General features: G+C 46.5%; 1 protein-coding gene across 1 annotated transcript; it reads left to right on the top strand.

The window, feature by feature from the left end:
- Positions 1-6,610: 6,610 nt before the first annotated feature.
- Positions 6,611-8,621, top strand: LOC307067961 (nucleoredoxin-like; the record flags this gene model as incomplete). The annotated part of the gene is made up of 3 exons (XM_079725579.1): positions 6,611-6,664; positions 7,056-7,577; positions 8,461-8,621. 3 exons carry the CDS (start codon positions 6,611-6,613, stop codon positions 8,569-8,571), a joined length of 687 nt encoding a protein of 228 aa, XP_079581705.1. The 3' UTR covers positions 8,572-8,621.
- Positions 8,622-14,198: the final 5,577 nt, after the last annotated feature.

The following is a 14,198-nucleotide window of genomic DNA, read 5'->3' as shown; positions in this document are numbered from 1 at the left end:
TAGTGCTTCCTCGAATATTTCCATTCCTAGTTGTCTGCTTTTTTTTTTTTAATTTGCTATTTTAACCATTAAAAATTTTTTTTCTTTTAAAAAAATTTTTGGCCATGCCATGCGGCAAGCGGGATCTTATTTCCCCAACCAGTGATCGAACCCATGCCCCCTGCAGTGGAAACACGGAGTCTTAACCACTGGACCATCAGCGAAGTCTCTCAGTTCTCTGCTTTTGATAATCTCTTTTGGATCTGAAAGTGGTGGCTCAGAATCATTCGCAATAATGTGTGGTCTTTAGTGTTTCAGAGGTGAGTTTGGACTTTTGGACTCAGTGTCATTTCTTTGATTTGTACCTTGTCCTCAGTCAAGTGTAAATTGTTACAAAATATTTATTATTATTATTTCTTAATTCTTTTTGCCTTTAACCTATGATAGCCATGGTGACAAGAGAGGTATCCTGTACTGTTTCCAGTGACAGATCCTTAGACTCTGATTCTGATGGGTGGTCTTAATGTTCCAGAGCAGATTTCTCCCACAGCTTAATTGTTTGGAGGTTTTATTTACTCACCCAGACCCAACAATCCAGATTTGCTTACTATCTCTTCTGCTGTTGCTTTGACTTTGCTTATGAAAAGCTATATTGGAGATTTGGCCTATAGTCTGGCAGTCTGGTGGATGTTTAGGACCTATTTCAGACTCAGGTAATGAATCATACACTCTGGCTATATCTGCATTAGGGTCACATTGATGACAAGTTGTGATCCTGAGATTTACTCTGAAAAGTATTGGAGGCAAATAGGAATATGCATAACGTCTTTCTAGCACCTCACACTTCTGACTCAGAAAAGAGTTAAGAGGCTTCAAAAACTAGAGACCGGACTCCTGCTTTGCTGAGGGATAAAATGAAATATAGAAAGAACTATGATGGTGAATTCCCAAGGTCACATATCAAGTTGGTGCCAGAAAGAGAAGCAGCACACTTCTGCTGTAACCAGTGAGGACAATGCTCCTCTTGCCCTTCCCTCATCTTGATCTTTGTCAAATCTCACTCCATATTTTGTTTCACTTACCTCTCTATCAAGCAATTTCCCTTATCAGTGGATCTGCCACCAAAGCCCAGCTTTTAAAAAAGGAAACGATAAAACAGATGCAAAAACTGTACTAGGGCATTAATCTACAGGTAAAATCTTTTTACAGGGAACTCCCAATTAAATGGAATACATTTTTTGTTTGAATCAATTTTGATTCACATTTTGTTGACTCAATTATTTCTTGAACTAAGTGGACTTGGAAAACTTTTATAATCAAAGTGTTCATTTTGTGCTAACAGCTTTGTTTTAATGGCATTTGAATTTGTGTGTGCGAGACATTCTGTCTCTTTTAGTCTGAGATGTCCTGATGTACTTTAAATATTTCTTTCTCCATTTAGAGCATCTTATCCTTGAATAAGTTCTTATTTGAAAATGCAAAAAGTACTTTCTTTTTGGACTAGATAATACCTTCCATGTTTTTCTCACATTTATTCCCAGTTCTTCAATTCCCTTGCCTAAGCAACCTGTTACTATTTCTTTTTCTTTTTTTTTTTTTTTTTTTTTGGCCGCACCGTGTGGCATGTGGGATCTCAGTTCCCCTATCAGGGATCAAACCCGCGCCCCTGGCATTGGAAGCGCAGAGTCTTAACCACCGGGCCGCCAGGGAAGTCCCCTGTTACTATTTCTTAAATGTCTTTCCAGATATATTTCCTCCATACATGAGCATTACATTTGTGTATACATATATATGTTTTTTTCTCCACTTAAAAATTTACAAATGGGGGCTTCCCTGGTAGCACAGGGGTTGAGAGTCTGCCTGCCAATGCAGGGGACATAGGTTCGTGCCCCGGTCCGGGAAGATCCCACATGCCGTGGAGCGGCTGGGCCTGTGAGCCATGGCCGCTGAGCCTGCATGTCCGGAGCCTGTGCTCTGCAACGGGAGAGGCCACAACAGTGAGAGGCCCGCGTACCGCAAAAAAAAAAAAAAAAAAAAAAAATTTACAAGTGGTAGCTTAGTCTTTCCTACCTATTCTGCACCTTACTTTCTCTTGTGCTACATCTTAGAGATATTTCATATCAGTGCAAGAGATGGTTAATTTTATGTGTCAACTTGACTAGGCCACAGTGTGCCCAGGTATTTGGAGGCAGTATATTCCTCATTTGGATGTGTTACTCTGGCCTGTTTACTGAGTGACCACGAAAGTTGCTGGTTTTGAGGGGGTCCCCGAACACGGGAAGACTCTGCAGAAGGTCCAGGCTGCCCTATCCCTTGGGCCATATGACCCATCAGATCTGATGGTGCTTGAGGTAGGTCACTGGCAGATAGGGATGCTATTTGGAGACTTTGGCAGCTCCTATGGGTGAGGCCTGCCATTCTCTGTGGTAACTACTCTCCTTTGGAGAAACAGTACGTGGCCTGCTACTGGATCTTCATAGAGGCTGAACACTCGGGCCACCATGCATCAGTTACCATGCTACCTGAGCCGTCCATCATGAACTGGGTGTTATCTGCCCCACCAAGCCATAAGGTCGGGTGTACACAGGGACACTTCATCATCAGATGGATGTGGAATATATGCGATTGGGCCCAAGCAGGCCCTGAAGGCACAAGTAAGTTACGTGCTCATGGAATTCACCGGTTACCATGTTCCTCACCATTCTGAAGCAGCTGGTTTGGTGGAACAGTCGAATGGCCTCTTGAACATTCAGTTTACGGCACTGGTTAGGTGGTAGCACTTTGCACGGCCAGGGCAAGGTTCTCCAGAAGACTGCGTGTGCTCTGAATTAGCATTCAGTATGAGGTGCTATTTCTCCCATAGCCAGGAGTCACGGGGCCAGGAATGGAGAGGTGGAGATGGGAGGGGCCCCGATCACTATTACCCCTGGTGACCCACTAGCAAAACTTTTCTCTCTTGTTCCCACAACGTCATACTCTGCTGGCCTACAGGTCTTAGTTCCGAAGGGAGGAGTGCCTCCACCAGGAGAAACAACAGTGATTCCATTGCACAGGAAGTTAAGACTGCCACCTGGCCACTTGGGGCATCTCATGCCTCTGAATTAACAGGCAAAGAAAGGAGTTACTCTTCTGGGTGGAGTGACTGATCCTGACCACCAAGGGGAAATTGGACCACTAGTCAACAGTGAAGGTAAGGAAGAGCGTATCTGCAATATGGGAGACCCCTTAGGGCATCTCTTAGTTATCATACCCTGTGATTAAGGTCAAAGGAAAACTACAATAACCTAGTCCTGGCAGGACTACTAATGGCCTAGATCCTTCAGGAATGAGGGTTTGAGTCACTCCACCAGGTAAAGAACCACGACCAGCTGAGGTGCTTGCTGACGTCAAAAGGCATAAAAAAAAGGTAGTAGAAGAAGGTGGTTATAAGTACCAGCTATGATCACATGATCAGTTGTAGAAATGAGGGCTATATTGTCATGAGTATTTCTTCCTTGTTATGAATATATGTGTGTGTGTTTGTATGTGGCAAACATCTTTGTTCCTTTTATCTCTTATTTCCTTATAGTGTAACATAAAATGTATTGACTTTATATTATAGTATTCAAGTATTGTTAAGTTTACATCATCATACTTAAGATACGGGATATCAAGGTGAGTAAACATCCTCAACGACTTTACCATCTCTTACGGGGATGGAGTCAGTGCATTTTTGCTTGTATACATGATACTTGTATCATCTTAGGCAGGATTATGATCTTGTTATTGTCTTTATTTGGAGACTAAGTATGGTTTAAGGAGATGCACATGGGTGCCAAGTTGACAAGGGGTAGACATGTGATGTTTAATTTTGTGTGTCAAATTGACTGGGGCGCGGAGTACCCAGATATTTTTTAAAATATTTATTTATTTATTTGGTTGTGCCAGCTCTTAGTTGCGGCAGGCAGGCTCCTTAGTTGTGGCTTGCAGGCTCCTTAGTTGTGGCTCACCGGGCTCCTTAGTTGCGGCACACAGGCGCCTTAGTTGTGGCATGCGAACTCTTAGTTGCGGCACGTGAACTCTTAGTTATGGCATGCAGGCGGGATCTCGTTCCCTGACCAGGGATCAAAACCAGGCCCCCTGCATTGGGAACACGGAGTCTTAACCACTGTGCCACCAGGGAAGTCCCGAGTACCCAGATATTTGGTTAAACATTATTCTGGGTGTGTCTGTGAGGGTGTTTCTGGATGAGATTAACATGTAAAACAGTAGACTGAGTAAAGCAGGTTGCCTTCCCAGTGTGGGTGGGCCTCATCCAATCAGTTGAAGGCCTGGATAGAATAAAAAGTAAGGGAGAATTTACTCTCTCTGCCTGTCTTAGAGCTGGGACATGGGTCTTCCCCTGCCTTTGGACTCAATACAGACTAGAACTTACACCATCAGCTCCCCTGATTTTCCGGTCTTTGGACTCAGACTGGAACTAACTATACCATCAGTTCTTCTGAGTCTCCAGCTTGCTGACTGCAGACGTTGGGACTTCTCAGCCTCCATAATCATGTGAACCAATTCCTTAGAGCAAATCTCTCTCTCTATTGGTTCTCTTTCTCTGGAGAGCACAGACTGATACAGTGTACATAGAAACCTCCTTAATTCTTTTCAATGACTGGATTGTATCCCAAATGATGAATGCGCCATCCTTTAACCCTCCTCATTGATACATAGTTAGGCTCTTTCCAGTTTTCCAGTCTCTTTCTGATTTCACCAGTGTATAAATAACTATCTGTACACATACATCTTTGTGCACTTATGCTACTATAACTGAAGACCAAGGAATGTGATTTATGAAACTTAAAGGTGACAGATACGTATTTGTTCTGTGCATGTTTTGTATGACATCATGTGCCTTAGAATGCAGTTTCCCCAAAGAAAAACTGTAATGTGTAAGTGCTATAAATGTCAGGTATGTTGTGGCTCCTTAACACATATTTTAAAACAATAATAATTTGCAGAATAGCGGGTCAATTCATGTAACATAACTAGCTAAATACCAGTTGGGACATTTTCTTTAAGTGGGTCTCTTGAACTGTATACTCAGAGAGAGTGCTTTCCATAAGCCAAAGGATGTTGGCTATTCTTTACAGGAAGCCCAGTGAGTCTCCTCAGGCTTCTTCTTGTAACAAACACCCACTAGAACTATGATTTTGGAATCATTTCCATTGCAAATCCCCTCTTTCCACACCCCTTTAAAAGGCAGCTGCAGTATTTGGCATCTAACCAAGGCCTGCTGCACCAACAATTCTCTAAATTTTATTTCTATTTCGTGTGCAGTATGTTCAAACTCTCACTTTCCCAGGTGCCAGATGCTGGTTTGGACACACTCCAGTAGAAAGTGCTTTCCTGTCAAATAATAAAAGGAAAATGCTGAACATACCACCTCTTTATACAGACTTGCATATAGTATACCAAAGTTAAGTACTCTAATAATGACTTCACTATTTTCCCCAATTTGCAATCCCCCCTAATTCCCTCCTCACCTACCTCCACACCAAATACTTTGTCCCTCGTCTTCCATAGGATGCTTATGGTCCTCGTCCATATCTTCAGTGTTCACTTGAAAACGTCAGGGTGTAGGAATCTATCTGTCTCACATGCTTTGGATGGGGCCTGATGTAACCCACCCACAGGTGTTTCAAATATGATTTGGATGAGAAAATAAAACACTTTAACCCACTTTCAGTATTTTAAAAGATATCTAACAACTTAATGTCTGCTATGTTAATAGCTTTTACATGTTTTCACTAAAAAGAGATGCTTTCCATGTGTTGGATAATAACACTGTCCCTGCAGTCGCACAGAATTTTGGCATGACACTAAAAATGAGCTTGGAATTCGCCTTTATCATAGGTTTCTTGCCTGCCTAAAGGCAATCCTCAGTCCAAAGACCCTACTTGTGAAATGAGCAGCAGTGTTAGGTGGATGCTGAGAAAGTGGATATCGTTTCAAGAGATTGCCAGTCCACTCGTGGCGCCCGCCTCCACCTCCACCTCTTTCACCGCTTTATGTGGTAACATTTCACTGAACTGAAAACTAGTACAATTCCATGTTCTATCCCAGAAAATTGGGAACCTTAAGCGTGAAGATTTATGTTTGTGCCAAAAGCTTGCAGTTATATTCTGAGGTTTAAATGAACTCTTGTAAAGCAGGCTATGATTTGTGTGTGTGTGTTTGCGTGTGTGGAAAGCCGCTATAAAATATAGACATTCTGCTTGGCTGCCAGTATCTCGTTTTCTTTTTTACCCTTTCCACTAGATGGCGGTAGATGTCCAAGAAATAACTTGCAAAGGGCTGGTGGAGAGCTGTGAGAAGGGCATCCCATCCTTTCACTGGGCTGTTGGTAGCTGAGCTGACACACTGTTGTTCCTCTGTTGCGGGTGGGCATTGTGTACATTTTATTTTTTCGACTGTGTGTGTGTCGGGGTGGGGAGACCGGAAGACTTGCCACAGACCACCTGTTTAATCCAGGTTCTCTCTAACCGTAGGGTAGCGTCTTGCCAGCTGGGGGGAAAAAATCCCTAGAATTTTTCTCAACTATCAACAGACTTAATAGAAGCCACGGAACCGGTTCAGGAAAGCAGCCAGCTTCGATTTAGAGATGTCGTGGCATCTGGTCCCTATATTTGTGGAGATGGAAGAGAGCCAATCGCTGGTGAGGAATGGCCGCGGCGACCTGGGGACTGAAATCCCACAGTGAGACCTGCGATCAACCCACAAGTACTTATGGATTCCCTCCCATGTGCCTAGCACTAGATCAGAAGCTACACAAGAAATAAAAGAGGTGGCGTTCTCCAGTCCTCTTATAGTAGAGAACACGAAACATACACACAGAGAAGTGCCGAGCAAGACCTAGCCTTGATGAAGGTAACATTGTGTGAAGATGGGAAGTCCTCCGCCAGGGCTGTCTCCGGAGCACTTAGGCCACGCGGCGGGAGCCCGCGCCCCCTACGCCCTCTGCAGCAGCCAGTGCCTAGGCGGCTAGCACTGCTACAAAGGGGGCGTGGCGTGGGCGGGCCCCATGGGCGGGGCTTTCTTTTCCCCAGTGCCCGCCGCCGCAGCCGCCGCCGCCGCCGCCGCCGCCGCCGCTGCCGCTGCTGCTGCTGCCGCCTCTGCCCGCCGCGCGGACCGAGGGAGCGCGGTCACCGCCGCCTGCCTGCCCGGGTGCCCGCGTGCCCGGGCAGCGGTGGGCCAGGATGTCGGGTTTCCTGGAGGAGCTGCTGGGCGAGAAACTGGTGACGGGCGGCGGCGAGGAGGTGGACGTGCACTCGCTGGCTGCCCGCGGCATCTCGCTGCTCGGGCTCTACTTCGGCTGTAGCCTGAGCGCCCCCTGCGCGCAGCTCAGCGCCAGCCTGGCCGCCTTCTACGGCCGCCTGCGGGGGGACGCGGCGGCCGGGCCAGGGGCTGGGGCCGGCCCGGGGCCGGGGGCCGGGGCGGCGGCGGAACCCGAGTCGCGGCGCCGCCTGGAAATCGTTTTCGTGTCCTCGGACCAGGACCAGCGGCAGTGGCAGGACTTCGTGCGGGACATGCCGTGGTTGGCGCTGCCCTACAAGGAGAAGCACAGGAAGGTGAGCGGCGCCGGCCTCGTCGGCGTCCCCGGCCTGGGTGCGCAGCCAGCGGGTTCCCGGGAGCCGGGTCCTCGCCGTCACACACCCCACCCCGGGCGCCCCCTCCGCCCCCTCCTCCGTCTCCTCCGCCCCCTCCTCCGTCTCCTCCGCCCCCTCCTCCGTCGTGCACGAGCTTCCCCTCCTGCCCCTCAGCGTCCCCTGCCTCTGCCCGCCTCCCCGTCCCGGGACCTCGCCGGCTAGAGGCTCCCGCGGCAACTCCTCTGTGCCGGTGCCAGGCCGCGCCCGCTGGGGAAGTTTGAAACCCCCGGGACCCCCACTCGCGTCCTGGGGAGTCGAGAACCCGGTTCCCCCATGGTGGGAAGCTTCGAGTAGGGGGTGGCTGCGCTCGGCGTTCGCGACTCGGTGACCCCCACCCCCAGGCAGAGGCGCGGGGAGGGGCCGCTTCCTTCCCTCAGCACTAGACTCCCCGCGGATACCTGTGGTGGTGGGGGAGGGCGCTAGCCCCCTACCCATAATGCCTGAACCAGGAAGTTTCCTCTCTTTCCGAGAGAAATCGGCTTTCCTGGGGCTCCCTCCGGCTGTGGCCGGGGACCCGGAGGCCGAGGCTAGGCCGCCAGGCGCCCTTGAAGGGGGGGTCGGCCGCTGACCGTGGCTTCGGGCGAGAAGGAGCTCGCTCGTCTGCCTTCGCCTTCCCTCCGCCCCCCACCCCTACCCCGGGCTGAACTAGTGGCCCCCGGGGAGCCTTTCATTGTCTGGCTGTCCAGCCATCCTCACCAGATGCCTCTCAGGCACCGGACCAGACCCGTCCGTGCAGCTCTTAGTTGCTTGGTTGGTGGGCCAGTGTTGCCTTGACATAGAATTAAATGCTGAACTGATCCCATAGGTGCAGATTGACCGGAAGAATGAGGATTGGGGGAAATTTATACCTTGCTGTCAACTTATCATCTCCCGCCCCCCGACCCCGTTTGCTGCTGAAATTAGCTTGGATTTTTGAGTATGTCTGTTGGATGAAGAGGTCTGTTTTAATAAAACGAATTCAGGAAATTTTGCCGTGAATCGAAACAGAAAAAGTTTTGGAGCGCTTTTGCTTAATTAGTATGCCTGATGCAACGTGTGAATCCAGCCCCTTCCTTTCCGGAGGAAACTCTCATTTTATGGAGTGGACAGGAGAAGGGCTCTTCTGGGGGCGTTTAGGGCTGCCATGTGCTGCTTTAATGTGTACAGAATCTTGTTGAGAAGCATGATTTAAACTTAGTAGAGTAAAAGGCTTAGACTGTGACCCCATATGTCTCGAGTAAATCATCCATGGAAGCAGTGTAAGGTACAGGCTTGGTATTTAAAGTATGAAATACAGTTTAACAAATACAGTTTGTAAATTTAACATTGGAGAAACATGGGCTCACTAACCACACAGAGGCAAAACTTGGCGTTTTAAACACTTTTTAGGTGATCTTGCCCATATTTTATTTATATGGTGCCTGAATATGAATAGCCAGTCCTTTTTTGCTTTAAAACATGGGAATCCTTTGTTTTCCTTGGTGGTGGTTTTTATGATCGTTTTGGGGAGGAGTAATGTCCAGAAAGTGATTTATCAAGAAATATTTTCATTGTTATGTCCATTTTCTGTTGTAGACCAAAGTCCATGTAAAATAATGTCCTTATTGGGCAATACAAATGAATTCTAGCTTTTGCAAATACACAGTGATGGTAAAATGTTACAGACCTAAGGCCTATTGTGTTTTTCTCCACAAGTGGGGGAAATAAATTTGCTGGATAGTAAAAATATGGGGCAAATTGAGATGTTTAAAAAAAAAAATTGAGATGTTTTGCAAATGCTTAAAGCTTTTTTTCCAAAAAGGAGAATATCTGATATGACATAGGCCATGCCTAGTTCATTGTGCTCTGGCCAGTCCTTTTACATGAAAAAAAAGTGGTCTGTGTCTCCAGCCTGGACTTGCTAATTCCACCAGGATGAGAGTCTGGATGACACAGGACAGAACCTCATTTGAAAATACAGTTCACATTGCTGGCCCGTGCCCAAACCATGGTGCGTTAGCATCTTAAAAATTTATTTTTGCTCAGAGCTTTTCTGACTCACATTCTATAGTTCATTTTGTTGTCTAAAACAAGTCCAGGGCTTCCCTGGTGGCGCAGTGGTTAAGAATCCGCCTGCCAATTCAGGGAACACAGGTTTGAGCCCTGGTGGGGGAAGATCCCACATGCCGAGGAGTCCGTGCGCCACAACTACTGAGCCTGCGCTCTAGAGCCCTGGAGCCACAACTACTGAAGCCTGCACGCTTAGGGTCCGTGCTCTGCAACAAGAAAAGCCACTGCAATGAGAAGCCCACGTACCTCAAAGAAGAGTAGCTCCTGCTCACCACAACTAGAGAAAGCCAACACGCAGCAAGGAAGACCCAGTGCAGCCAAAAATAAATAAATAAAATAAATAAGTTTATTAAAGAAATAAAACAAGTCCAGTTTTCGAGGAGGTAGTTTCTGCTCCTTGATGTTCATGAATAGGCAATTCAAGATTTGATCTAGAAATATTCTTATTTGTGGTGATATACCAGATAAAAGGACTCCAGCTGTGTTTCTTATGGAAAATATACTCTTAGAAATTACAACAGCTATGTACTCACTTTGGAAAAAATTATTTTCCCCCTTGAAACCAAAGAGATGTGAAACAAATTCCTTTTCTGTAACTTTGAGTTTTTGTCTCTCTTATTTGAAATTGGGGTGCTTAGAAATCTGTGACCTTGGGATGCCAATTCTGTGATAACAACAGTGAAAAACCCAGGGCACCCGCGGTTCAGGGTGCTCACTGGCTAGACAGCTTAGCTTCTTTCTTTCTTTCTTTCTTTCTTTATTATTATTATTTTTTGCATTACGCGGGCCTCTCACTGTTGTGGCCTCTCCCGTTGTGGAGCACAGGCTCCGGACCCGCAGGCTCAGCGGCCATGGCTCACAGGCCCAGCCGCTCTGCGGCATGTGGGATCTTCCCGGACCGGGGCACGAACCCATGTCCCCTGCATCGGCAGGCGGATGCTTAACCACTGTCCAGGGAAGCCCAGCTTAGCTTCTTGTTGATGGATTCTGTCCATGTTGTTTCACCAACTATAAAAATAGCATTGAAGGAGAGAATTTTGTTTTTACACTGAAGGGAAACCAAAGTTCCAGATTACTAATTTTTTTAAGTTCTCATTAACATTTGTTCTTAAATCCATTGGTATACTTCCCACTGGGATAACAAAGGATATGGTTCTAATTAGTTATTGGCTGGCATTTCTCTAAAGAAAATTGAAAAATTATGGTAGGGAAAGAAAATGCAGTGTGTTATTTCTCTTTTTCTTCTTTTATTAATTTCCCCTTTATATAGTAAGAAAGTCTCGGGATGGCCGAGACTTTAAAACTGTGTTTTGCATGGCTCCTCTAACCTTGCTTGGAACTGTGAGAGAACACCAAATAACAGGATTCCAGCATCTTTTTTAAAAAAAATTCTTTGTGGAAGGTTGTCCAGTTTCTACTTGCTTTAGTGGTTGGTGCAAAAGTAATTGAAGCTTCACTTTTTGGCTTCTAAGCACACACACATAAAGAGCTGTATAGAAATTGTAATTAGATGATAACAGAACTTTGAGTGCTTTTATAAGAGCCGTGTTGTCAGGAAACATAATCCTGAAGTTAAGGCAGTTAGATTTGTTTTAATAAGTAGGTTTGTTTTTTGTTTGTTGATAGACATTTTTCAGAGTTCTGGAGAGAAAATGTGATGAATAATTGGAAAGTGGTGAAGATTCGAACTTTTGGGATTTGATTTATCCCTTTAGACTAATATGGGTTACTTAGTTGTCAAAACTGGAGAGTTGATCTTTGGGATCTGCTTCAGCATCACAGAAGAAAGCACTGGTTTTGGTCTTAGAGACACAGGGCTCAGCTTTGCCTGGGCTGGATGCCTGATGGAAAACATTTGGTCAGTGTGCATGCCCTGACATCAAAGGACGCAGTACCACTGGTCTTTATATATATATATATATATATACACACACACACACACACGTACATATATTTATTTATTTATTTATTTATGGCTGCGTTGGGTCTTCGTTGCTACGTGTGGGCTTTCTCTAGTTGCGGTGAGCGGAGGCTACTCTTCATTGCGGTGATAGGGCTTCTCATTTCAGTGGCTTCTCGTTGCAGAGCACGGGTTCTAGGCGTGAGGGCTTCAGTAGTTGTGGCTCGCGGGCTCTAGAGCACAGGCTCAGTAGTTGTGGCTCACGGGCTTAGTTGCTCTGCGACATGTGGGATCTTCCTAGACCAGGGCTCGAACCCGTGTGCCCTGCACTGGCAGGTGGATTCTTAACCACTGTGCCACCAGGGAAGTCCAGTATTGCTGGTGTTGATCTGGACAGGTTTGGTGGGCTCTGGCTTGGTCCCAGAACTTCCTGCCCCATAGAAAGGGGACGAGAAAGTCAGAGCAGGAGAGCGGCAGAGTTAGGGGCTCTGGTCTAGCATCTCTGGTCCCCCCGCTTCGGCCAGGGGAAGTGGTATCTTCCTGTTCCCCGCCAGGGTTGTTTGCTCTCGGTGATTCTGGTTCAGACTAAATCAGAGGTTTGGCCTAGAATTCACCTGAATCACTTTGGCTCTTTGGATGGTGTGAGATTTGGTACCAACCCCAACAGTCTTACAGCTCTATCTCTCCCATTGCTTTCTCCCTCAGTCGAAATACCCTAGCCACTAAGAGAATGATTTCTACAACACCGACAAATGACTTTCAAGGTGGTAAAAGATGGCAGAAAGGCACTGCTTTGAATATTGGCGTTTTCTGCCTTCCACATAAGGAGCCTGGACCAGCCAGGACAGGCTCCCTCTGTTGACTGTGTTTTCAGGACTTGGATCCATCTAATAAAAGACAACAGTCTGATTAAAGTAATAAGAGCAATTTTCCTTGAGAGGCTTTTTTCTCATTCCATTATTTGTAATGTATTTTTTAATCTCATTTTTCTTCTCTGCATAATGAAGCTGTCTAGTGTAGTGGCTGAAAATACAGACTCTTGTCCTTTAGATCCTGGCTCTGCCATTTATTAGCTGTGTGACCTTGTGCAAGTTATCCTACCTCTCTGTGTCTCAGGTTCCTAACCTATAAAATGGAGATGACAACAGCACCTGCCTTACAGCATTGTTGTAAAGGCTACACAAGATAATATACACGTGCCTAGCATATAGTACGTGCTCAATAAGTGCCAGCAATTATTATTTGTTCATAAAATGACCATGAACTTCAGTAATTCGTTTTATAGTGTGAGCCTTTGGAATGTATCACATTACAGAATTGCAAAACTGTTATGAGGCATATTTTTATTTATTTTTTTTAATTTTTTTTTTTAAAGAAGGAATTCCAAGGTTTTTATTCATGAATTGCTTGTACAAATATCACTAGATGAACACCATCTATTCTCATTTCTTTTTTTGGGGGGGGGTACGCGGGCCTCTCACCGCTGTGGCCCCTCCCGTTGCGGAGCACAGGCTCCGGACACGCAGGCTCAGCGGCCATGGCCCACGGGCCCAGCCGCTCCGCGGCATGTGGGATCTTCCCGGACTGGGGCACGAACCCGCGTCCCCTGCATCGGCAGGCGGACTCTCAACCACCACCCCACCAGGGAAGCCCTATGAGGCATATTTTTTTTTTTTTTTTTTTTTTTTTTTTTTTTTTTTTTTTTTTTTTTTTTGCGGTACGCGGGCATCTCACTGTTGTGGCCTCTCCCGCTGCGGAGCACAGGCTCCGGACGCGCAGGCTCAGCGGCCACGGCTCACGGGCCCAGCCGCTCCGCGGCATGTGGGATCTTCCCGGACCAGAGCACGAACCCGTGTCCCCTGCATCGGCAGGCAGACTCTCAACCACTGCGCCACCAGGGAAGCCCCCTATGAGGCATATTTTTAACTTTTCGAACAAATGACTTTTATAAGCATACAAGGGGATATGAGCAAGGAGTTGAAAGAATTGCCCTAGGAGAGCTTACAATCGAGGAGAAAGATCTAGAAAAATGAAACAAAAGCAAATGAATATAACAAACATCATTCCTTAAAGTATTGATAGTACTGATGTTTACTGAGCTTCGTACTTACATTTGCCAGTGAAACTTGAGACAGCAAATCGGGGAAGCCAGGCATGATAAAGGAGAACAGCTTTCAGATGATGGGGCACTCTTCTTGAGAGAGGTTAATTACGTACTTGGGTGATCGTTTTTGTGGTTTGCCAAAGCCATTAGGCATGTCTTCTGCTGATCCTAGCTGCTCAAATCTGGGCGGCTTGGGGGTTGCAGGATGGCTGCTCTTTCGCGTGGGAAATGGACAGTGCCTGCTCTGGTCTCTGGAGCTGTAGAAGCCTCACCCCCCTAAGACGGAGCCGCTTCCCTTCCCAGCTCTGGAATGTTGTAGGATAGGTTTGTTCAGACCTGTCGCCATTTGCAGATTTAATACTTGTCTTCTAGTTAGCGGCTCAGGCCTGACGGACCAGCTGTCCACAGCTTTTGCTGATCCATTTGTCTCCTGATATGGGTTGGGATATGAACCAGAGCACAGAGGAAAGCAGTGGGTTTTGAGGTTAGGGTCATTGATTTCATTTACCCG

Source organism: Hyperoodon ampullatus (genome assembly GCF_949752795.1).
Source record: "Hyperoodon ampullatus genome assembly, chromosome: 19".
Classification (NCBI taxonomy): Eukaryota; Metazoa; Chordata; class Mammalia; order Artiodactyla; family Ziphiidae; genus Hyperoodon; species Hyperoodon ampullatus.
This window is presented reverse-complemented; position numbering and strand designations above follow the sequence as displayed.